This window comes from Corvus cornix, chromosome 4 (genome assembly GCF_000738735.6).
Source record: "Corvus cornix cornix isolate S_Up_H32 chromosome 4, ASM73873v5, whole genome shotgun sequence".
NCBI classification, from domain to species: Eukaryota; Metazoa; Chordata; class Aves; order Passeriformes; family Corvidae; genus Corvus; species Corvus cornix.
This window is the reverse complement of record NC_046334.1, coordinates 60,702,443-60,729,723: the sequence shown is the minus strand read 5'-3', so window position 1 is coordinate 60,729,723 and position 27,281 is coordinate 60,702,443. Positions and strand designations below refer to the sequence as shown.

General features: G+C 38.3%; 1 protein-coding gene across 2 annotated transcripts in view; it reads right to left on the bottom strand.

Annotated features, from left to right (window-relative positions):
* The window catches only part of STK32B (serine/threonine kinase 32B), a 162,334-nt gene that overhangs the window by 69,471 nt on the left and 65,582 nt on the right, over positions 1-27,281 (bottom strand). For both annotated transcript variants that reach the window (XM_039551615.1, XM_039551614.1), the window contains exon 4: positions 4,510-4,683. In XM_039551615.1, the coding sequence (XP_039407549.1) occupies positions 4,510-4,683 (174 nt within the window). The remainder of the gene's footprint in view (positions 1-4,509; positions 4,684-27,281) is intronic.

Here is a 27,281-nt window from a genome sequence, read left to right as displayed (position 1 = left end):
ACACTGATTTAAAGGTTTCCCTGAATCCTCCCCCAGATAATTGTCATTTAGCTGCAACCAACAAAATAAACCTGAGAAATCTCTAAAATCACAATGCCATCACTAGGGCATTGTGGACTTAAACATCTCTAGATCATATCTACACTTGTCTGGGTGTCTGATTTTAAACAGAGAAGCAATCAATAATAAAACCAACTACTGTGCTCTGTACACCACAAACACACATTTAAGATGGCCTTGATTTAGGTTATCTTTGACCACTAGGTTTGTTACCTAATGCAAAATGCATGGCCAAGCTCAGTCTATAGGTCAGATGTTCCATCTGCTACCATTGACCAGACATGTAAATTTTAAATGATCTGGAGCTGGTGAGATGAGTTTTCCTTGGCTAAACAATAATTTCATAAAAGCACATTCCTGCAATGCCACGATAATGAAAGAAGGAAGATGAAAGAAAGGGCCAAGAGGTGACTTCATCTACTCACTTGAAAACTGTAAGGAAACAAGCAATTCCCTGCTGGGTTCAAGGAGGGTCTCAGCCCTGGGGTATTGAAGGAGTGAGGGTGTGATAGGTATCTTCTGGTATTTCACCTCAGTGAGGAAAGGACAGTACATCAGGCCCACAATAAAAGATTGTATCCATGCCAGTGGCAGGAACTAGAGCACTTGATGGGGTGTCATGCACCTCAGAGAGTTCCCTGTGTCTCTTTCCCAATACAGCCTGTTTTACTTCATTAGTGCTTTAGTCTCTGTATAAGGAAATCTCAGTATATTTTGAAACCAGCTTCATTTATTAGCAATATCTCATCTGGTATATCAAATAACTTTTTCTGTAGCTAAATGGAAGTAAAATTAGTTTGTTCTTGTAGGGAATGAACTCCATTCAGAAGTTGAAAGGCTTGCTCTCTACATATTTGCATGTTGTGGTATCTAATTCTTTGTTAAGGGCATGACTGAAATTTAAATACCCTTTGTGCCTAGAATTTGTGAATCACTTTCTTTTTTCATCAGTGATGGCTCATAAGCATTCAACAGGTTTTCAGGGCTTTATAGTTTGCGTGGTGCTTATTTTTTGACTGGTTTTGGTATGTTTTCTGATTTATTTCTCTTACGTAGCTCATTGCTCAGTTCCTGTAATTTTTCCTTTGAATAATGTGGGCTAGCATTCTTTTAAAGAACAAAATAAAATGCCATGGAAGAGACATGGGAATGTGAACTAAGAAAATTCAATGGACAAGACTCCTGATCTGCTATGATCTTTGATAATGCTTATGAATGGTAGTCGTATTGTGGTTATTTTTTCCCTAGTTCATCTACTTCAGACCTTATTTTTCTTCATCTACACACACTTGTCAGAAAGTAAAAAACTATTAGTATGAGCAGAAATCTGTAAGGAACTGTGTTTTATTATGTCCAGCTAAATATCAGGTTGGCACTATTCTGCCTGTGACAACTGTGAAAAACTAGGGGCAAATTTTCCATTTCCAAGCAATTTTCAAGCCTATTTGCTGCTTACATACTAAATGGAAAATGTTATGAAGGGAACACTTTTAAATAGAGTTTGTTCTTTTGCTATGTGTTGTTACAAGTGAGGCAGGGAAGGCCCATTTTAAAGAAGTGTCGAATCATTTAGATATAACATCTTATTTCACCAGACTGTTGGAGATCTTGAAGGACTCAATGATAATGAACAAACAGGTCCAGTTCTGAACAAAGAGTAGCCCTTGTCTGGTTGATAGCAGTAAGACATCCTTACCCTGCAGTGGGTCATCTGGCAGAGGAAAATGCAGTGCTCAATTTGCCCCCATTTTCCAATTGCTTTTGCCCACCCTGCACTGCTATTGAGTTACTCCAAGATGAAATAACTGCTCGTGCTACTCTCCATTGGAAGCAGAACTTGGAGGAATGGAAAACAGACCGGTGATCACAGTAGCCACACTGCACAGACCTGCCAATCCAGGCTGATTGCAGTCATATTGTGCTCAGCAAAAATTGTTATGTATGCTTATATATGTACACAGACACACATGAATAGTTTTGTATTAAATAAACCCCACTAAAATAAAAGTGTCCTGGGCACACAGATCAAACAACTAGTCCAGTATCCTAAAATTGTGCTGGAAGGTTACTGCAATTTCCATTCCAGGCATCTGCCATATCCAGCCTCCTCTCTAAGCAGATGAAAACCAATGGAGCCAGACGATGATGAAAAGTTGTGAGGGCAATGCAGTTAACACTTGCCCCTTAGAAAGAGAAAATATGATTTTTTTCAGCATGAGCATATTACCAGGGCAGCAGCCACAGCATTGCAGGGCCAGCACTGCTCTGAGCCAAGGCTGTAGCTGCAAGAGCATCCTGGAAGGATCACAACACTGGAGGTACTGCCGGAAGAACTCGCTGAATGGAAACAGGCAGCCTACTCTGGTGAGGAGGCAGGTGGTTTTATTGAAATGTATGAACAGCAACATTTGTGAAAGGAGGAGGCTGAGTTACTCATGGCTGAAATAAGTTTATTCAGCCTTTGATGGGAAAACTTTTGTCCAATACATTATTCACTGGCATTATACAATGAGTTCTGGAAAGAATGTATTTAGTCATACCATCTTGGAATGGCAGAATGCCAGATTTGATCCAAGATTTGAGAATGTTGAGATGTATACTGTGAGAAGCCTTTCTGTGTGTACTGGGATCCAAGAGTCTATAAGAAACAGCACTCATCCAGCTAAAAAATAATAAGTTTTTCACGTAAGAAATGTGGATAAAATATAATTACAGGAGTGCTGTGAGAAAATAAAGTTTTTTGGTGTAACTCTTACCTGTGACCAACAATCTCAGTATTAAGTTAGCTGTTGTAAAAGTGTCTCGGGGTGACTTTATGATGTTGTATCTCCAACAGTGAAAAATCTACCCAGACTAGTCTTCAAATAATAGCTTGAAACTTAGATCTTTTCTTTTTAAAGTTTTTATAAGTCTGGGTGAATATCCATGTAAACGCAAACATTTACAATAGAGCTGTGAGACATAGTGCAGCATTCATTATTGTGCCATAATAAATAAATCCACTATTGCAGAATTACGAATGACAAATTTGGATTTTATATACATGGATGTGATTAATAAAAAATGCAAGTTTCATAAATACACCAGAACAGTAGTGGTTTTTACTCTATTTATGGCTAAATTTGTCCCTGCAGTAACAATAGTCCTATTGCTGAAATGATTGCCACATTCAAAGTACAGACCACAAACCACATCAACAAACACAGAAGCATTGCAAGGTATCTCCAAGGGGAACTGGCATAGTACTGATCTGTACACTTTGCCTCCATTCATACATGCCTGGTGATTCCTGTCCCCTTCAGTACCATTTCCTTTTGTAGCAAACTCCTGGGGCCACAGGTTAGCCTAGAAAAACCCATTCTGTCATGTTTCTGGATGCAATAGTAATGGAAACCTGAACACATTTCATACACAACTGTATATTAGGAGGAGTTAAGCTCCTGATTCACATCCCCTGTATTCAGTTCTTTATGATACTGCAGTTTGAAAATCCACCTACCCAGTCTGATAAATTGTTCGATTATTCTTTATTTGTAGCCAAGATGAAATTTAGTAGCAGGCTCTCTCAATGACTCACTTACTAACATTCTTCTTCCTTTTTGCTGCCAACACATTCATTTTAAAATGAAAGATCTAATATGGTTTTGTAGGTTAGCATGTGAATGCTGACTGGAAGCACTTGGTAACAATGATATTGCTAAGGTCTGCTACCACAAACTATAAACACCAAGCAGAGCACTGATTTCATCTCCAAACGAGATGGTGTGTTTGCAATGATAAAGAAATGACTACATGTCTCCTCACTGTGCATCACTGTTGGCTCTGCTCCTGAATGAGTTTAAGTCACTGCTGCGCCCTTGATGCCAGAAATGCTACAAAAATTTAAGGCAGCTGAAGACCCATCCCACAGACTGCTGTTCCACGTAGTGGTGAGATAGAGGGCAGAATTTGTACTATTATTCCTACTTCCCCACCTCTCTTCCTCCTGACCTTCATGCAAATGCTGCAAGTAAACAAATTAGTCTCAGCTTTGTTCTATAACCATTCCCTGATGTTATTGTGGGAAGCTCTTATACTGGATTACGATTACAACATTTTTGTGTTCAGTAACATTGTGAAACTGGAGAATTAAAAATAAATTAAAAGCAGTCAGGATGCTATTATGGGTTGTATTTAGTGTTTAAGGACCACAGCGAAAAATTTACATCATGGTATGAGATCAGAAGAAGAAAAGGGCAGCATGAGAAGGATACTGAATGGCTACTGAATGGCTGTAGACAGAAAGAAAGCACTATAAAAAAACCCTTTCAGAGCCAAATTCCACCCTTGAATAGCAATGTGAACTTTTCAGAGGTTTTGAATAAACAGAACTACAAATTCAGATGTGTGATCGAATTCCTCTGCTTTACCAAAAGCAAGCAGCCCATTCCTCAAATGAAATTCACTCACCTGTGAATGATGTGGTACCTCTGCAAATAATCCAAGGAGAGCGCCAGCTCACAAATGTACAGTTTAACAGTTCCTTCATTAAAGTGAACGTTCTGCTGCAAATGGTAACGCAGGTCACCTCCGAGTAAGAGATCAACCACCATGAACATGTCTTCTTCATCTTGAAATGAATACCTGGAAGAAAGAGTTACAGCTGAGGTCTCAGGGCTGATAATGCAGTCACAGCTGTGCCTTAGAGTGGCTCTCATTAAGGAGAGCCTGGTAAGTCCCTGATTTGCTCAAAAGGCATGCACAGAAAGGAATTCTGACTGCTGTGGTCTGGTCCTGCAGCAGACTTCGATTGTGGTGGGACTCTGCCTATTGAAGCATTGTGCTTTTACCCCAGTGACAATTAAATACCATGCAGATGCTCACTCACTCCTCTTTGCCCCAGTGGGTTGGGGACGAGAATAAGAAAAAAGTAAAAACTTGTGGGTTGAGATAAGAACAGTTTAATAATTGAAAAAAGTAAAGTATAATAATAGTACTAATGATAAAAACAGTAATAATTGCAATAAAAAGGAGAGAAAGAAAGAAAACCTGAGAAGAACAAATGATGCATAACACCAGTGCTCACCACCTCCTGACTGATGTCAAGCCTGTCCCCCAGCAGCGAACAGCCCTTCCCATCCAGATCCCCCAGATTATATGACCATGACACTTTATGGTGTGGAATATCCCTTTGGACAGTTTGGATCAGCTGTCCCAGCCATGCTCCCTCCTGGCTCCTTGTGCAGCTCCTCACTGGCAGAGCATGAGCCACTGAAAAGTCTTTGACTTAGGGTGAGCACTACTGAGCAACAGCCAAAACATCAGCGTGTTATCAACAGAATTCTCATCCTGAATCCAAAACACAGCACTGTTCTAGTAAGAAGAAAACTAATTTTATCCCAGCTGAAATCAGAACATGAAGGCAAGCCGACCTTGAACTGCTGCCATACTACTGTCTTATTCTAAACATGGATTAACACCTGAATGTTGATAAAACAGTATTTAAAATACCTTTAAGGTTTTTACATTCTTAAGTAACCATATTCTCATTCAGGTGACAAAATGGCTTACAAAATAGTACCAATAAAAGGGAAGGCCTTGAAACACACTTGGTATTTACACACATACAACTCTAGTTCAGTGCTTATGGAAAGTATCCTGGCAGCATTGAGAGCTGCTGTCTCAGGGGTATTTTCCAGATTCAATAAATATACACAATGTTCTATTGGCTGAGTATTTTTTACAGCTTGCAGCATAGGTCCAAATTCAATAAGGAATAAAACTGCAATTTTACTGCCTAACAATACATTTTTTTTTCAGTCAACAACTTATATCTTATAAAATGACAGAGTCTTCATGGTTACTGACTGAATTCTTCTGGACCCTTTCCCAGAACTGCCTGCTGAACACTCTGAGGACCAAATTTTGATGTGATTTAAATCCTGTAAATCCAAAGGTGTAACCAGTCAATGCACAGTATATATATACATATATAGTGCTTGGGCAAGCAGGAATTTCCATGTGTTTTTACTTACCTTGGCTATGCTGCCATTGCTCTGTTTATTGCGGTCTGGGTGGACCAATAGAAACTCTCTGGATTTTGTTTCTAAATGCATCTCTACAAGACAGTTTTTTAGTTTTCCCAAATGGGGATTGGTAAATACCTTATTTCCGATGTGAAATCACTCTTTTCTTAGAAATTGTTCTAGAATTAATTTTGATGTGAAGTTATATTATTTTATACCAGATATATATGGACTACTGAGTCCATATATACAATGACAGTGCCTCTTCCACCACCTTTGCTCCCATGAGGTGTGTAACATATGTTGGCTACAGATGTGATTCAGTTCTCCTGAACTGTAAAATTTATGCCAAGGAAATGAAAAAAAGTGGGCTTCCAGAAAATCTGTGTACACCCTCCCCCCAGAGGCAGAAAAGTCTATATTAGATTATTTTAATTGACAGTTACGTACAGTTTCACATTCATTCCCAGGCTTGCACTTACTGAAGTGAGGCACTGCTTAGGGGTTGTCACAGATGGTTCATTTTGAATTTAATGCTTGTTATTCTTTTTGAACACAGTTCTGAGAAGCGACTTTCTCTCATACTCTGCTCTGCTGTTGCATTTCTGTGTGACTGCCAAATGCCAGGAGGGGAAAATAATTTTATTTGTATTAAGCTTACTTCTCCCTAAGTGAAACCTCTGAAGAAAAATGGTGAAGTAGGTGGCACATGGTGTCTTCTCACCTCTAGAGGTGAGAGGCAGAATTTTGTAACACACAAACACATAGGTTAAAAACCCAGAAGACTTCAAATATATTCAAATTCCTCCAAGTATTGTGTGTTACTGAACCTGGAGCAAAGGCAGAAGCAAAGCTTAAATGTGTAGTTACATTTAAGATTTTTTTTTCTTTTTTGACACTGCTGTTATTTTAAGTGGAGAAATTGTAGCATTGAGCAGACGTAAAATCATCATCATAGAATGGCTTTGATTGGAAGGGGTCTTAAAAATCATCTATTTCCAACCCCCTTGTCATGGGCAGGGACACCTTCCACTATCCCAGGTTGCTCAAAGCCCCATCTACCCTGGCCTTGAACACTTCCAAGCATGGGGCAGCCACAGTTGCTCTGGGTACCAGTTCCAGTACCTCACCACCCTCTGAAAAATGTTAATTTTTCCCTTCATTTACCACTTGAGTAAGGTATAGATTTTGTTTGTTTCCTTTTTATATTAAAAAAAAAAATTGAAAACAAATTGCAGATTGAAAACTCTACTCAAATGATAAGTGAAATACTGTGTCTTGTCTGGGACTAAAGAACACTCCTGGTGCCTAAAATCATATGATTACATGTCAGTAGAAATGGTTCTGATGCAACTCTAGTCTTGAGATACACATGTTCTTAGTCATTTTTTTGGGCACAGCATGAAAACAGGGTAAAGAGTGACTGCTGTGAACTTGCTTTTAAATCCAATGATTACTCCCTTTCTTCAGAAAATTATGAGTATGTTTCAAGGTGAATGTTCAGTCTGGACAAAAGACCCATCAGAACCATCCAGAAATAAATGTGAAATCTTGTTCATGTCCAGATGAATGCTAACACTCGGTGGAACATGGTTTTCATTCCAAGCATGTTTTTCAGCTGATGTACTCTGGTTTTCTGTGCTTGTGAGTGGGGAATGGTGGTCCTTTGTCACCTCCCAGGCAAGCTTTGATGCATCTATAATTGTTAATGATTTAAAAGAGAGATCAAACAAAGCTTTCCTCCAGGGCTCAACCAATCCCCACCCATTCACTGCCTTGGGACTCTCAGGGCCTCAGGTATCTCTGGGAATCCAGGCTACGATGACAACAGATGGGTTTTGTCCAGGGGCTGTCAGATTTGCTAGTAAATCATTGGTCTCCTGCTACTATGCCTTGCCTCTCAGATAAACACATGAAGTGCAATCCCTACAGACAGAGCTACAAGGCTTCCAGATGTGACTGTACCTCTTGAACAAAGTATTTTGAAGCCAAACAGAAAAACCAAAACAAAAAAACCCAAATAAACAAAACCCTCAACAAAACAAAACCCTCAACAAAACAAAACAAAACAAAAAACCAAAAACCCCATCAGCACCAAAACTGAACTGAGAGGTATGCAGAAGTATGGCTAATGTTTGCACTAGGCAGCCTTCCCTCATTGGACACTTTTCAGATTTGTCTGGGCCATCTTGTCTAGATCATGATTTGCTAAGAAAGGTTAGAGCAGATGATCCTTGAGATCCTTCCACCCTGGTATTCTATGATTCTGTGATCTTTCATGACTTGTGGATGGAACATAAGTCAGTTTTATTTGGATGTTGAAGGTAGAATGACGCACACCAAGACACAGCAGTTGTGAAGCTTAGTATACCCTCTCTGATGTTCTGCTCTTTCACTCAGAACCAGAGTTGGTTTTTTTCATTTGTACTGATTATGTGTGTGTGGTAACTCTGCTGACCCTGCCAGAAGTGTTGTACGTACTGGTGTAGTTAAGACACAAGTTGTACAGGCATGGTTTGAAAGAATATGTGCATGGACATGTTCAGGATATCAGCAGATTTTTTCACCCTCTCTAAATTCTATCACACCTGACACACATCATTATGCTAATCTTATTATGCCAGTTCTCAGGGATAATGGGGTCTTCCCTGGACATTTGATCCAGTTGGGTCAAACCTTCATGGGTGGCATTTCTCTGACTGTCTGGATCAGACTACAGTGTGATTAAGACCACCCCAAGGTATTTTCTGGAGGGTGAAGAAGTTTATCCCTGTGAAAATATGTGTCTATGACCTAGAGGAGAGCTTGGGCATGGCAAACAGGAGAAAGTCTCTGGAGCTGATAGACACTCCACTAAGCAGATCCTGCAGCTACCAATTTCTAATGCAGAGCACGAGTTTCTCCAGGTCCTGCTGTGCAGCTGGATAAGAAATGGTATTGTTTTCCTCCTTCCCTGCCTTAAGGACTAACAGGACTTTGTTTACCAGCTTAGACAATTTGGTTTGTCATAGTCACAAGCAATCTAGTCCTATGGCTCTCTCCCTCACACAAATCCAGTATTCTTTCTTTACATAAGAAATGAAATACTACCTTTATCTTTTTTTTCTATTTCAATATTTCAAGAAATAAGAGCTTTTGATTTATTGGTCTAAGAATTGAAATAGGCAAGTGAAATATGGGAGAAAGAAATCTTTGAAAATGTTGCTGCAGGTTGGGGAGGGGCTGGTGGCAAATCAGACCAGTGGAGATTAATTTTTGAGCAAACACTGTAATTTTACTTCTGTAAGTTTCTTATCTCCTCAAAGGTAAATGACATAGAAAAGGATTTATTGGTTTTTGAAGTAAACTCAGAGGTTGTTTGGGATTTTTATGTTAACCAGTAGCTGGGAAATACCTGCTGAATGAATTTTAACATTGTGACTTATATGGAATATTAATCGATACTGAATACCAATAATACATTACTAGCTTACCCTAAAAACAAAATTTTAATCCTTCTTGAAATGAAAGAGTAAATGACTTGAAGTAATAGTTCTTGTTTCTTTAGTAGCATCATTATCCATTTATAGGAAAACTGTTCTAATTAGAGACTCAGCCTCTGCTTTCTCTTGTTTGAAGAAAGTTTTAATACATTAGAATCATCTTTCTCCAAATTAAGATAAAGTAATAAAGCCCATGGCAAACAGGGAATTGAATTTTTGGTTATCTTCAGACAGGAAGATAAACTAGTATTGAACATAGTCCTCAATGGAAACACATTTAAACAAATAACTTTTTTAATATGTTATATCTGTTTCCACATTTATATCTGTATATTTGTTTTAATAATATTTAATTTTTGTATTTATATCATATTTGTACTTATTATTTGTAACTCTGTGTCTTCATGAAAGCAGTTAGAAATGAATTATTAAGATAATTTTCCCCCTTTTCATTTCTTCTTTTTAGTTAACTAGAGTAATTTTTCATTTAAATCCTTCCAGTTGAGGCACCCAGTATTCATATATCTTGTTTCACATGAATTACCTGAGGAAAAGGACATCATGATGGATATTTTATATATTACTTAATGATTAAAAACACATTAGAAAAATTTCATCATTAAGCACAAACCTAACTTCATAATCTTGAGGTAATCAGTTAAAGCACAGTTCATATATTCAGAAAACACTTCTGCTTTCTATTGAATACAACAAATGATTGATCCTTGGTGTCTCCTAACTACAAAATTAAAGAAAGATCCCTTTTCAGTTTTCCCCTGGTAATATTAAAGGGACATGGTAATTTTTTCAAGGACATAAACCCCCCACTAGGAACTGTAGATTTTCCCAGTGTAGATGTAGATGCCATTTCTTGATATGGTTGCCTTGCTTTTTTCTCTTACCAGTCCAGTTAGTGGAACTATGTTCCAGAATACTCCTCAGCTGCTGTGAAGCAGCAACAGGTTCACCCACGACTTGCTGCATTGAAAAACTACAGGTTGCTTAAAGGCTTGAATAATTTGGCATTTGCCAAAGAACAGTAAGCCAGAGAAGAAAAGTAACAGTCCAGAGCTCTCTTGTACGGGTATGGTGGAATAAAATATAGACATAAGTTGGTATAAGTATAGGTTATAATATAGGTGCCAAAAATAGCAACTTCGATCAGTCAAACATCAAATCATTACAAACTTGCCCATTCTGAGAAGGTGTGCTGAAAATTATTACACTCACTGTGACCGGGAATAGCAAATACTTCCCTCTGAATTACATGTTTCATAAAATGAGGTGTCCAAGCCAACCAAATTAATGTTTTTGTTTAAGTTTGTTTTTTCTGCCAGCCAAGGACAAGCCTCAAGAGACAAAGCTTCAAGATATATTAACTTGGTAAATACAAATATGCAAGTATTTTGAAGGAATGTTGGAAATGTTCCCTCATAATGTCTGTTTTTGCTTACATTTCTATAGATTTCTTTGTTCTTTTGGAAAGTGGATAAACATCAGCTATTGGAATTTGAGGTTTATGCTTGCAAAGTATTTAATAGAAGACTATTGTTGGAAAGAAATATGCCTATTTCCAAACTCAGAAAGACAGGAGTCATTTCTACAAATGTTAAGGACAAAGGACAATTACTTTCTTTATTCTTCCTATATTTCTTCATATAGACATGAAAATATCTTTCAGTATTCCCTATTGAAAATTTCTGAGAACAGGGAATTTCTTCTATAAACTTTTCTATAAAGAGTTGAGTTGTTTATGCTTATACCTTCTCAAATTCTATTCAGCTCTGAAGCGACCAAAAGAAACAGGTAAGAAAAATGCCTAAATAAAAAATGACCTGAAATTAAGTTGAAAGATGACTAGAATTTGTTTCAACAAAGATAGTAAGAGACATGTCACAGACTTATTAGCATAGTAAATATTCACCATTAGCTCCCATCCAGGCAAGGATTATTAATTAGAGACAGCTCAGTATTTATCCTCACACGGAAGAAAATTTTCTCCCTCCAATAGGTTGAGAAGACCACAAATCCTCTCCGATCTGAGAATGAACCATTCATCATCTGGACATGAGCTGGCCATGTGCACTCATAGCTCAGAAAGCCAAAGCTGTCCTGGGCTGCATCCAAAGCAACGTGTCCAACAGAGTGAGGGAGGGGATTCTGCCCCTCTGCTCTTCTCTCCTGAGGCCCCATCTGCAGTGCTGCATCCAACTCTGGGGCCCTATCACAGGAAGGACACAGACCTGCTGAAGCAAGTCCAGAGGAGGCCACCAAGATGATCAGGGGGATGGAGCACATCTTCTAGAAGGAAATGCTAAGAGAATTGGGATTGTTCAGCCTGGAAAAGAGAAGGCTTTGGGGTGACCTAACTTGGGCCTTCCAGCACCTGAAGGGAGCCTACAAGAGAGTGTGTAGGGACAGGACAAGGAGGAATGGCTTTAAACCAAAGACAAGTTTAGATTAGATATTAGGAAGAAATTCTTTACTGTGAGGATACTGAGGCACTGGAACAGGTTTCCCAGAAAAGTTGTGGATGTGCCTACCCTGAAAGTGTTCAAGGCTGGGTCTGGTGAGGTTCTGAGCAATGTGGTCTAGTGAAAGGCATCCCTGTCCATGGCAGGGGATTTGGAACTAGGTGAACTTTGAGGTAGGTCCCTTCCAACCCAGGCCACTCTGTGATTTTATGATCATTCCCATATGCACTGTCACAGCATTTGGCTCAGTTCATCACAAGATACACAACCATGCCATGGGCAGGCAGCAAACAGTAATGAACTAAACATGAAAAACCAAAATGCAAAATAAATGTTGTTTGCTCTTTTACAATGCACTTTGCTTTCAGCTAATGAAATAAAACTCATTAGTATATTTTTGCATACACAAACTACAGTTATTGATCAATGCTGTTTTGAAGTGTTTAAACTCTTTGTGAGTCCTGATCATTTGAGCTGGTTTGTTTTAGAGCACATTTTCTTTCACTCCTTCACCTGGTTCTAATCAACTAAGGCTTTGCTCCACCTAAAAGAAGCTTCTTTATTTCTGCCTCTGATTTTGCAAATGCTAGGGGAGGAAGAGGTCATTTGTGATGTGGGTTATGGTAATAACTCTGGATAGTGAAAAAGGGCAGGTTTAGATTCGATGTTAGGAAGAAATTCTTTATTCAGAGGCACTGGAACAGGTTGCCCAGAGAAGCTGAGGATGGCCCATTCATGGAAGTGTTCAAGGCCAGGTTGGATGGGGTTTGAACAGCCTGGTCTAGTGGAAGATGTCTCTGTCCATTGGAAATAGATGATCATTAAGGTCCCTCTCAACCCTAACCATTCTATGAAAATATGGTATTTTGCTTGTCTTTGATCATGGTGATATTGTAGAGAAACCATGAGAGAAACCGTGTGATTAAATGTAGGCGGTCATCTACTAAAAGAGAAAGAGTTCTTACTGTTTTCTGTTGCTTTTAGGCTGGGACTAAAGAGCTTAGATGCAGGGTTTGCACACAGCCCACAGTCATGTGAGCTCTTTTACACTGTGATTAAGTAGTGTTCACTAAACATTAATATAGACCCACAGAATAATTTTGAATGGAAAACCTCTTCAGATGTCAGCGAGTCCAACCTCCTGCTCAAAGCAGGGCTAATTTCAAACTAGGTCAGGTTGCCAGGGGCCTTATCCAGGGCAGTTTTGAAACTCTCCAAGGATAGGAATTCCACAGCTTCCCAGGGAAGCATGTTCCAGCCACTCATTTAGTTTTGAAGAGACATTTTGCTTATATCCAGTTAAGATTTCAGTTGCTGAACTGTGCCACTTAAGTCACTCATCCTTTCAGTGTATGTGAGTTTTTCTCCATCTGTAGGCATTGCCGTCTTCATGTCATCACCACCACACCTTTGGGTAGTGGAAGACTGTAAATTGTTCCCTCCCTCAGCTCAGCAGTGTCATGTCCCAGCTCTGCTCTAACCCAGGAGCAATGATACTTCCTTAGATCTTGTAGAAAAGGGCTGGATTACCTTATTCCAAGGAAGACCACTGTAGTAGGTGTAGGTATCACTTTTGAGATGATAAATGGCATTAGCTGAAACTTTCATGAACACTTGTTTAAGGCCTAGAAAATTTCAGACAAATAGGATGAATTATTGGTACACTATGAACAATCACATGGAGGGAAAAAGCCACACTGCTATCAATTACTGTGATTCTGGAAACATTTTTATTTCCACATATTAAGAGCTCTGTTTTTGCAAATGGCTGGTCTCTAAAAGTGTTTTCTCATAATTTGTTTTTCAGGAGAAAATTAATTACTTTTCTGGCTCATTTGCTCATATACTTGTAGACTTAATGGCACAGTCTCATGATAAAGTCTGTGTTTTCTCAAATATTATTAGACCAATGATAAAGTAAGACTTGCAAATGAATGCAAAATAGGCTCATTTCTCAGTCTATTTGTTTAGGATTTTTAGCAGATTTGGATGCAATATCCTCAAAGCTCATTTTAATTGTTTTGCTATCATGCAAAGCACGACAGCTTTCACCAGCCTCACTCAGTTTTACTCTCTGAGCCCAAAGTCAGCTTCATTCTTCATCAATTTTTTCCAAGTGTTTTATCTTTCATATACCTTTTGTTGAGTGGAATAAAGAAAAGTCTCCACTATCTTCTGTTCTATTTATAGTCTTTAAAATAGCTACATCACAATTACACGAGAGCTCTATTCTGCTTGACTGAATTAGAACATATATAGAAGGCACTTAGGGTTTGTTGACACTCTCATCTGAATGCAGCCTCTAAAATCCATTCAGCTGTGTTGGAGATGTGCTGTGACTTGGCCAATGTTCACCAAGTTCTTCATTATCACTTCATGTTATTATCACTGCCAATTTATAGCACTTCATATGCACGTGGCACTACAGCAGTAGCAATTATGTGTATAGTGCCAACCAGTCTCTCTTGTCCCCCACTTGTCTCAAACACTTCCAGATAAAGCAGGCAACAGACAGATTATGTGATGAACTCAGGGAAATTACTCACACAAACAAGGGCCCCACTACCAATACAAGAAACTGCTCACCTAGAAAAATAGGTACTTGAGAAAGTTGTGGGCTCATGGGAAATAATGGACTGAAAACTTAGACCCCATTTGAGATGCAGGTCAAGAGCTTAGTCTGTAACTTGCAAAGTTTGATATATTCATAAATTACGGAATCACAGAATACTTTAGATTGGAAAAGACCTGCGAGATCAACTCCCACCATGAACCCAAGACTGCCAAGTCTACCACTAAACCATGTCCTTAAGAGCCACATCTACATGTATTTTAAACACCCCCAGGGATGGTTACTCTATCACTTCCCTGGAGAGCAAGTTCCAATGCTTGACATGGTCCATCCTGATAAGTAGAAAATCAAGCATAAGAAGGAAGCCAGCATGGATGAGCAAGGACATCCTAACTGAACTCAGAGAGTAAAAATAAGTGTACAAGAGGTGGAACTAGGGGTGGGTGATCCAGGAAGAACACAGAGTTATCCAATCCTGCAGAGATAGGGTTAGGAAAGCCAAGGCTGACCTGGAATACTGCACTCCATTCTTGGCTTCCCCGTCCGTGAAGAGTAAAGCACAGGGCTACACAGATGAATAAAGGACTGGAGCATTTTTCATATGAGAAAAAGTTGGGAGAGCTGGGACTGTTCACCCTGGAGAAGGTTTAGGTGGGATCTCATCAACGTGTATAAATACCTGATGGGCAGAAATGAAGAAGAGGGAGACAGACTCTTCTCAGCAGTGCTCTGTGACAGGACAAGAGGAAATGAGCACAAATTAAAACACATGAATCCCTTGTGAACACAAAAATGTATTTCTTCTGTGAGGATTGTCAAGCATTGGTTTGACAGGTTGCTCAGAGAGGCTGTGGAGTCTTCCTTTGAGGAGATACTAAAATCCCAACTGGGCAACCTGTCTTAGGTGACTCTGCTCGAGCTGGGGGTTTGCATTAGGTGAACTCAAGATGTCACTTCCAAACTAAACAATTCTGTGATTCTGTAATCTTTTCATTGCAGCAGCTAACCAGCTCTCTAAACTACATACAATTAAAGGAGTGTTGAAGAACAGAATTTGAGCAGATGTTTGTCTCATGGAGAATCTCCTCTGTTTCTCTTCCCTCTTTCTCACGGCCTCATTATCTGAGGTTCACAGATCTTCATTTGGTGGAAGATTTTTAAAAAAGTAGTTACAAATACTAATAGAGATAAACACTAACTACTAAACAAGGATTTCAACCTAACCAAATAACCCAAAGTTTTAGAGCACAGAGCAATAAGATTGTGCTGGGACAACAGAAGATAATGAAAGAAAACTGTGGCAGGTCTGGAGTTATACTATGCTGAAACCCAAAGTTCAGCAGTCAAACTTGTGATAGATTACAACAAATTATTCCAAACTCTCTGTGTTTAACTTCAAACACTGTTAAATTTATGGACAATCTTGTGTCTTTTTTCAGTTTTATGAAGTAAAAAATCAAAGTTGCAGCACTTATCATTAAGCTTCAATCACAACAAAATTTAATCTTCAGCACACGATTCATTGAATGAACAACAAATCACATACTGGAGTTAAGAACAGGTATAAATCTTTGCTGTGTATAACCTTAGACACCGCACTGATTGTGTATCTCCGTGTGCTTGGCACTCTACATGAGTTGAGAGGTGTAAAATAATGCTTTTCTTTTTCATTCATTTAGGCATGAACTAGATTTTCCTCTGAGACAAACAAACCCCTTCATTTTCCTGGTATGAAACCTAGAAAAGGCAGAACAATCTTTCCTTGCATGCATACACCTTCTGTAGCTAGTTTACTCATTGGAATTGGACAGATTTCCTATCATGTATTTCCCTCTTCCTGACTTCACTGTAAACTAAAATTTCTCACTGCTACTGACATAAACAGTTTTCTTTTGTTGGAAATATACAAACACTCTTCAACCAGCTCCCAGAAAATCTCTGCCACTCCAGTATAATCCTGGTGAGTAAAGCCAGCTACTCAAAAGGTTTCACTCAAGCAGCTTCTCTTACTTCCAGTCAATAAAATAGTTAATTTAAAACTGTGGTGCTCAAGTATAATGCTTTCAATCACATGCTTAGATATTGGCAGATGCCTACTAACATTTTCAGACATTCCTCTTAGTATGATGTCCTTCATTACTTGTGGGCATTTCTAAAACATTAAAATAAATTAAACAAGATGGACCAAAACATGTCTCACTCTGTCAAATCTTTACTAGCTCATTTCAGACTTACCCCCTTAATTGGCATGCAAGTTATTTTGCAAGCTTTCCAAACCCAAAAAATGAAGCAATAATCTGAATAGTAATGTGAAGGATGTAGTGCAAAACAAATCAGGCTTATTGTTTCTCTGTCATTTTAAATGAGGACAGAAAACTGTTTTCAGTTTCAATTTAAAGATAATTTCCTTCATACAAAAATTTCCTTACAAAATTCAATTTCCATGCAAAAAACAATTCTTCTGGAAGGAATATAAGATAACAGTGTGATTTAAGTGATTCTTCAAGCAGTATGAGCATACATGAAATAACCTTTTCTTTTTACTGTTGTTTCTCATCCATACACCAAATCTAGGAGAAACCTTTATCTAAGTGGGCACATGCTCAACAGCTTACTAGAATTGAGTTACTTAGCTCCATTTTTGTCCAGACTACCTTTGGGTACATTATTAATGTACTTTCGGTTAGAAAAGTAGTTTCTCTATGGTCACTGTGCAGTAAGCAGGACACCTATGGTCCTGCTCTAGGTGTGGTAACTGTCCTCTAGAATTTCCCTCTCTTTCCCACTGATTACAGAGGCAGACCAGGCAATGAGACTGATGTCTGAAGTGAGCTGGGAAGAATTCAAGTTCTCTGGAGCTTGTCTTTTCTGTTTTAGGAAGTCCCTATTATGGTCAGTACATCACATTCACATGTACATTTTGACTGCTACAGAAGGGTTGATAATTATGACTGTGAGTGAACATTCTTTGTTTGATTGGCAGAGAAAAAGATAAGACAGATTTTCTGACTTATGCTGATCTTACAGGTTCTCAGTTCCTTCCTTAACTGTGGTGCATATCTTGCCTCTGATCACTTAATTGATTTTACATTTAACTCCAGGAAGATAGACCTTCATCTATTTGCATTAAAAAGACAGGAAAGGCATTAACTTGCAAATACAACATGTTATGATGCATAAGCCAGGAAAAAGGCAAATAATGAAAACTTCCCTAATTTTCTATCTGTGTTGCTTGACCCCATATGAAGAAGCTTTTTGTTAATGTTCTATTTCATGTAAGTGGCATTTTGTTCTTTAATAAGATGTAGTGCAAGGAGACAGGGAAGGAGTGAGGAGTCCTTCGGGTTAGGGATCCTGAATTAAGAAGGAGATTCTTTAAGGCAGTTAAAGGAATAAGTAAATTAAATAAACATAGGCAATACTCCTGTGCTTTTAAAAAATTTTTTTATATTGCTCTCTCTACAATAATCCCAGCATATCAGTGAAGTTCAAAGGAAGGGAAGCTGCTCAAAAATCTCCTCTGCTTAACACATCTTACTCCCACATAATGATAAGCAATTGAGTTTCTCCAGATACTGTAGTGACCAGTCACACAGATGGTCACAAAGTAACCTGCATTGGCTCACAGCAGTGTAAGGATTCAGACTAGGACATCTCTATGGTTATTTCTCAGCTGGCAGCATTTTATACTCATTAATTTGAATATGAGCAGTCAGATAATCAATGCTTATGATTCTTAGCGTTCTGTTTTATGGCAGCTCTTGTGCCATGCTCATGCCATGCTTACTGCCATAGGAGGCAGTGAGGCTTCCATTTGTATTTTGTGTATGTGCCACATGTTCATGTCCCCTCCTTTTCTTAGCATGGGAAGTGCAACATCTTCCCTTGGTAGATCTTTTGGGTCATTTTGTTTTCTGAAATGCGCAGCACTGTGAGTACTATGTTAGGAACGTTCCCCCATGGTCTCAGAAGATACAGAAGTTGTTTGATACAGTTCTTAGAGCCTCGTTAAGACTATAGTTCTAAAGAAAAAAATGAAGGAAACCCTTTTATTGCTTTACTTTATCCATGAATTAGCCAAATCTGAGTACAAATATATTTTTCAGAGAGGATGTACTGAATGAGAATTTATGATCTCATCATGTGAAAAAAACCCAAACCCAAATTCTAATTCTGGTGTAGTCTCTTTGTTTAAATTTTCTGGGAATGAGTCTCAATGATTCACTGTAACTGCTGCCAAAGAGCAATATTTTTGTCATGGCAGAAAATTATTTCAGAATATGAATAATCAAACCTTATTTCTACCCTTAGATTCAGCATCTTGTTTTTCCAATTCCAATTATAGTCATAATAAATGTTAATATTTGTTATAAAACGAGATAACTCTTGCCTTTCTAATTTATAGTTGAGTTTATCAAGTTGCTTCAGAGCAATCACACAGAAGCAACTTCAGATATCAACTACTATCATTCTATCTCACCCCAGACATTTAAATTATTCTGCAAAATTGTCTGTCAAGCCTTCAGTATTTCCTCTTCTTTTTTTTTTAATTTAACGTGTCAGAGTCATGTTATTTGTGGTAACACTGCTTAGGTTAATAGAGGTGCAGAGAGGAGGAGCACGTCAAACCATCAGGAACATGGGAGAGACCCCAATGAGAGCAAACAACATCACCTTCGAAAGCACCATTGCACTAAGTGAACTAAATCCAGGGCTGTACACAGGGCCTTTGTCATCAGGCATCTTTTTTCCAGATGCAAACAGAAGCAGACTTGAAGGAGTAATACTGAAAGCTTCCTCACAGGCACTGCTTCCCAGCTTCCACATATAGGGCTTCTTGAATCACTATTTTTATATTAAGAATACAACAAAATGCAACAGTTATTAATTGAATACAGTAGATATAAATTGACTTACTGGAGTCTATCAGGAAGACTCCCCTGACTGCATGTTCTGCACTGCTGCAGGCCACCTGCCAGAGACAGGTTGTAATATTGGTTAAGATGAGACAAGGAATAAATTGGATGCAATGGTTGTGGATGGCCAAATCTACAGCTGAAGAGCTTCACTCTGTTCTCTTGAATTGATGAGCAAATGGCTGGGCAGTTGCTTTTTCCAGTGGCTCAGGACAGGATGGAGTGCTGCTTCCTTTCCTGACCTGTCCTGCCTCTGCACAAATATGTCCTGATCTTACCTTGAATCGCACTTAACATGTTTTCTTATAAAGAAAATAGGAGGGGAAAGGAAATTTAAGCAACTCTGCTCCAAAATTTGGTTCACTGATGCTTATAAATGTCCATGGAAATCTCAGATTTTTATTTTTCTTTTTAATGTGTGCCCAACCAAAGACTACAAAAGCTGGGAGAGGTGCCAGCCCGATGACATGACAGCTTCAAAGCAGGGCAGTCCAGACACTGAAGTGGGTTTAGATCTTCTGGCTCAGGCAAGCCAGCAGCCTGCATATGGGCAAAGAAGGCAGAAATTCAACCTGGGAGCTCTTTCTTCTTCACAACCCACCAGCAAAGGAGTGAAGATTCTGGCTGTCTAACAGTCCTCCAGGCAAGACAAGAAGGGGGCAGATTTCCAGCAAAATTTTTTCTTAATTGACATGTCTTCAGAACATTTGATTCACTTTAATTGAGGTTCTTCTCATTTTTCTGTAAAAGTCTCAGCCAGGTTCAAACACAGCAAATTTATCTCACTACACACGAAGAGAAAATTATTATAAGCTGTCCTCCCAAGTTGTATTTGTCTTAATTTGAAGTAATAAGTAGATCTGACTCTCAGTGCTAAGGCTGGCAGCTGTAGCTAAATTGGATGGGACAATGGAAACAATATATTCCTTTAATAAGGTAGTGTGAGACTGAAAAACGTTTGCATTTGGGACTGGGACCAAGAAAGAAACATCACTTTGTTGAACACATTAACCAAGCTTCTAACAGAGGCTGATGGCAATTTACACACTATAGCAGAGAGTGGGAAGATACTTTTAGCATGCAAATGTGTAGACTGAAGATGTAAATTTATCCTATGACAGAGGGAGGCAAATAGCTGCAGAAATGATCCTTTCTGAATGCATGTGTTAACTACAGTCTTGAGTACAGACACAGTAATGCAGCGGAAGCAGTCGAGAAAGCTGAAATTCTGAGAATTAAGTTGGGTAATAGCCTAAAAACAAAACTGGCAAGGCCAAAATCTTAACTTCTTTCTTGGTCTCACATTCTTCTTTAATTCTTAGGCTGTATCTCTAAATAGGCAGGAAAAAAGTAGGAAATTCTTTGTTTCTATAAGTTCATCCATGTGCAAATATGGAATCACCTGTGCACACCCCTGAGCACTACACCAGTGTGATAAATCTGTCTGTCATCTCTCCTTTCTTTTCTAATGATTACAGTATTCAGCATCCTCACAAATTTGTAAGTTGGGAGGAAATGAGGAGTGCAGAGCATCCTGCACATCCTCCCTACCGGTTTGTGGTTCTGCCTCAGGAAAGAAAATTATAATGCAAGCTGTAGGAGTAGCTGCTCTGCAAAACAGAAATTAGAAGAAAGAAAGGAATTTTTGTAACCATGGGCAAGGCATGCACTGCCTTCTGTCACTGCTCTGTGTTTTGTCAACAGCATCCCATTTTAACACGAGCACAGCTCTTCTGTTTTGCCCAGCCAGGTCCCCAGGGCAGAGGTTTTTGACTCTGACCTCCCAGTGTAGGAAAAATCAGACAGCCCTGGTTAGAGATGAAACAGTCTCTTTCAAATGGATATTTACAAGAAAAACAATATGAAATTTCTATCTTTACACACCAGCTTATTACATGGAAGGGAGAGAACAAATGCCCCACGGACCACTGTCATTAGAAAAGACCTGATTATTATCCCTGTTTCACTTCTGAGAAAGGATTCCATTTGCCATCAGGGAGGAGGGGAGTCTGGGCCACAGCTGTTCTTACACATCCAGCCTGTGGATTCTAGATCATCTTCTCACTTTGCTTCCCTGCTGTCCTCAACACGGGTTCCAAGATCTCCACCCCAGCTCTCTGCTTGTAGAGATTTATATTGTACTAAAGCATCTCCCTTCCATTTTGGCTCTGCACCAAATCACATCCACCCAAATTGCTTTCCAGTGAAGCATCTCTGACTTAATCACTGAGCAGTGATTAAGTTCACTCATTAAGTACATATAATTAATACAGAAAAGCAGATCCAAACCTGAAACTATAAGCAAGTCTTACCTGCTGGGAGGCAGGTCATTCAAAAAGAAGCCCACTACTTTTTGCATAGAAGTGACTGGCACTTTCTTACTTATGAAATGAGTAAAGAAAAATCACTACTTAATCAGAAAAGCTCAAAAATTATCTCATCTGTAACATAACATTTATAGTGAGGTGGATGTGATGGTCTGTGCTCAGAAAGATAAGAGCGGAACATGAGATAAAAACTCACCTCAAATCAAGGGAATAATGTTAAAAGTAAAAAAGGGCTAATACAATTATTTTCCCAAATTCCAGACTGTAAATCACCCTATCTCACAGCCTCAAGTCCTCTGTCACAATATGGGCGAAAAATAATTAATAGCAAAAATATGCATTCACACCCACCACAAAAAATTCCATAGAACTGGATAAAAACAATCAAAGCAATTACTACAGAAGTTTAAAAATGTTCATTTAAAAGACCTATTTAGATATCTATAAGGAAGGATAAACTATTTGTTTGTTCCTTTGCTACCATTATAACTTGCTGCTTTTGTTATTGGCACTGCTGATGCAGAGAACTGGTGACAATTCTCAAAGGGATGATCTCAAAGGGAATGGGAACGGGAACAGAAGAACATCAGCATTTAGTGAAATGTTAATAGGATGAAAACTGTAAAATCGGCTGATGGCAGCATGAGGCCATCAAGGTACCAGCAGTATTGAAGCTTGGTCTCCATGACAATGTCATAAATTCTGTATGAAATTAATATTTAAAAGGCAGGAAGGAAGTCCTCTGAAGCACCAGGGTTTCATCGGAGCACACACTAAAAGGCCAGTGGACACCTCAAACTAAATGTTTCCAGAAAAACAGTTTGACAGCTGGAAGAGTTATTCAGTACTGTCTCCAAGTCCCCAGCTATTTTCCACATCAGGAGTATAACTAAATTCTCTGTAGCAAAATATTTGTAGCATTGATGGTCTGCTCATATATTTATCAGATCTGCCAACATGTACATTTGACTTTTTCAAATATTCTGAAATATGCACTTTCTTCCCAGCTAGAGCAAGTTGTATTTTTCTAGCTATCCAGAATTAAGATTTGGGAGGCAATAAAAAAGTGTTTTAGATGATTAATAATTTCACCTCTAACAAGTAGATTAGCCTTCTTTTTTTTGGCATTTAATTGCACTGTGTAAAAAAAAAAATACCGAAATGCTTTTAAACAATTGATGAAAACCTAAATGTTCTTTTTGTAACTTTTATATAATTACAGAATATTGGGTATTTATTAATTTGCTTACTAACAGAAATTTGTGTGTATTTGACCAGTAATTCGCAAGAAGACATTGATTGGTTTTATTTCATTTTTACCCTCTCAGCTCCTGCATTTCAAGATAGTGGGTCAAACCCTAGATTTTTTAATTTTGGGGAATTCTAAATGATAAAACTTCTAGGACCTTCCATTTCTTCCTTTTTTCACAGTCATGTTAATTACTATTCTACAAGCACCAAAATGAAGCATAGTAAGAAGCAGAAGAAAGAGAGATAATGTTAACCAAGCATTTATTTCCTGAAGTCAAATTAGTGAGAAATACCCTTTTCAAAATGCCATACTAAGTTCACAATAAACTGCTTTTACTAAATCAGTACACTAGTCACTTTTATGTTAGTTCCAGACTTTAAAAGACATGAATTAAATCAATTTCAAACTCACCTAATTTTCCAACCATCTCCTGCTCCAAATGAGAACACCCAGTTTCAGGGACCGTGCCAGCTCAATCCCTTCATTAAAAGAAAACTGAAGTGCTCACAATTCATTAGCAATAATCTCGTCTATTAAATCATCATAATTGTCACCTCTCCCAGAACAGACCCATTTCTTGTCAAGAGTGTTCTCATCCCTTACCAGCTCTTCCCCAAACTTATCTGCACTGTTCCAGAAACTAATTTTTCATCTCAAGTCATATCCTTCTTTTCTTCTGCTCTTCAAGTTCAAGGTCAGCTTACCAACAGTATGCCCTTAGGATGAGGCACATGGGCAGCCTGCTCTATCTGCTCTTTCCCCCTGTCCACATCTCATTCTACCCACAGAGGCAACCTGTGTCAGTGTATGAACAGTTTATTCATAAAATTCCATCAGGGTCGCTGGTTTTTTCAGGGCTGGACTTGTTGTTATCAGCAGAAAAGCTGCTGTGTAAAGCCACTGCTTGCATATCCCTCTGTTTCTGTGTCCAGGGTTTACTTGTCGTACTTCAGCAGTCACGAGATACAGCACAAATACACTGAGATTTTAAAATAAAATATATGAAGCATATCTCCTCTCAGCAGTCATCTTTATGCAGGAAAGGGAGAAGTCAAATCTTCAAAGCCTTTAGAGGGAATATCACATTGATATGAATTAAAGAATTAATAGGCCTCAAGTACAATACTGATTAGCGACTTCTAATGGGTTGCCCACCTGTGCAATTGCCCATAATTCATCCCTGTGAATTATGTGGGTAACACTCGTGTCTCCATTCTAGTAATACATTTGAAATAATAAGATAACCTAAAGCTGCTGAAAATTGTTCATCTCATTAGTGGAATCCAATATTAAAAGGATTTCTCAATTCCTATCTGTGGGAACACTCTGCCAGAAGAGCTCAGGTCAGCTCTAACATCAAATGCAATGAAATGCTGTTCAGTGCCTTGGTGTGTATCATTTGATTATTTTAAACACTCAGTGACTGTAATTGCCTTTCTTTCAAATGGCTGGTTTTAATTAGTCAGCAGCTCATTAGTATGTCACAGGTGCCGTTCTTTAAATAATCTGGTGGAAAATTTCTTTATTGATATTTCAGGTGATTCAAAAGAAAAGAAGGGAAATTTCATGACCAAAACTTCTGCTTTTGGCAGTTATTGCAGAAAGATGATCTGATTCTATGCTGTAATGCCATGGTTTTTAATGTTCATACTATAGCAAATTTCTAAAAGACTGATGAGATATAAGAGTCAGGACATTTGTAATTCACTGGTGAAAGAGGTGATATGGCCAACAAATGAATTTGAAAGTCTAAATAAGATTTGTAGATTTAATAATGACAATAAGGTGCTGCTGTTTTCACGGAGTTACTGGATATTTTAATCAGTGGAATCAAGAATTACCAGCTACTTCTTACAGGACTGTGAATGATTTTCTGACAGAGTGGTTTCTGGGCTATTGCATCTGCACATGTACATCTACAGTTGTTGGGACCTTCATTTTGAATCATGACTGGTTAACCTTGGCACACGCCTTTAGTTGAACAAACACTTTATGCTATTTCTTACCACCCAACTTACATGTAAGTGATTTTATGGCATGGGAAACACAGTAAGTGTTGCCAAAAGAGAAGTTTACTTAAAATTATTCCAAGCCAGTACCAGAAAGCAATTAAGATGAATACCCATCATGATGATGGCATATACATCATGTTTCACATCATTTACAGAGAGTATCTGAAAGTGCTACAAGATGTAAAAATTTTACAAAATGTAGAACTTTTTGCGTGAGAGTCTGTCAAAACATCAGTTCACCTGTAGACAACTAACTAAAATATTCAAGTGATTTAATCACCCATTTATACAGAAATGCCTATTATTTTCAGGCCACCAAAGACAAAAGTTGGTGTTTTGATTGTGAGGAATCACTTAGCTGAGCTTTCCTGCAGTATAAATGGTTGCAAGATCCCATTTTCACATTTGGGAAGGGATAGTTGATGGTACCACGTTCACTCTTTACTCACACTTTTTCTGTCGCAAAACCAAGCTGTTTGAATTGCTCAAGGAATTTAACCAGTGGAATAAAATTTAGTAATAAAAAATTCCAGGGTTCATTTTATTCATTCATCAACAGTATTTTTTCTCTGTTAATCCCACAGAGGATACAATAGGATTTGGGCTGCAGGGAATGCTGACAATATTGATAAAAACAGAGACACTCTTGTGCTTCTGTGCCATTATATTTGAATAAAAATATTGTGATTTTAACAACAAAGAAAAATTTTCAGGCTTTTCTTTTTCTTCCTTTTTTTGAAGCTTTTAATTAATATATTTGAGCTCTTCGCCACTACATGATAGTCACACATTAAGCAACATGCTTCAGATGTGAGTCAATTTTCCACAGTTCCTCAACTGCAGGAACTTATAAATAAATAAAAACAATGTATGGAAAAGATAAATTTCTTTCAGATTTAATCGAATATTTTATCAGGGTTCATTCTTCCTTTTTCCACAGTATTTCATTTCCTCTCCTATAAGGACTCAAATCAATCAGAACTGCTTTTGAATGACACATGTCACTCAACCATTTGTTCCCCGTGGTGAAAATGTATTTTTTCCAAAACACAGTTTAGCCAATAAATCCCCCTGGGCTCTATTGTTTTACTTAAAGAGCATCAGAAATATTTCTGATCTATATTTTATTGAAGTGGTTGCTGATCTTATAGTTGCACTTTTTGTGGTCAAGAGGTCTAATTTTCCAGTCACTGACCCCTGAAACTTGGTTTCCATTTGACATGGAAAATGTATGATGAAGTACTGCATATTCTGACTTTGATCTGAACATCTAAGCCCTCCATTTGGAGGACATACACACATGAATCAAGGAAAAGTATAAAACTCTGGGGTATACCCTAATTTTAGAGTAGCAGTTGCACTATTAGTTCTGAACTTTCTACTTGACTATTCATTTAATGGAATGAAATAGAATGATAGCAGGAAGCAGAATGTGATTCAAGCTCAAGTCTGGCTTTTGAATTACGAGAGGCTGCATTATCTTTGCACCAAGAGAAAGGCAAAGTAGTAGCTAATAATCTGCAACAGAATCGAAGTACACAAGAAAAGAGAAGTTAATTTGCATGCTTTTCAATTTTTATGGAAGACTGGAAAACAAAATCTAGCAAGCAAGATTAAATTATGCGTCAGAAGATTATCTTGAAGAGAAAAACACATGAAAATACATAAAGGGAAAGCAGTGAGGGAGAAAAATCTCTCAGCAGGGAATTCTTCAGTTATTTGTCAAAACCAGGCAGATAGTGATGCACAAAACAAGTCAACTATTTCCTAACAGTTGGAAGATGTTCCCAAACAAAGACCAAAGCACAAGGGGAATGTTTTTGGGAGAACAGCACCATAAGCTTTTTAAACCAGTCATTTTGTACACATTTAAATGAACTTCAGAATTTTCAATTTATAAATAACAGCTTGAGACACCACTGGTAGACACATAACACATGTGAGCTGATCTTCACCAAACCATGCTTACATCCAACATCACAAGAAGTGAAGCCTGGGATGACAGACACTGCAAGTACACACAGTATTTCCTCAGTTTAGGAAAACTGCTTCTGGTTTTTTTTTCTTTACTACTTTCAGGCATGCTTAATGTGCTAAAACTCATAGATTACCTTGAAGAGTAGAGATGAATATTCCCCTCTTGAAAAAAATTGTCCTCATAGTAGACTTCTGAGTGCCTAA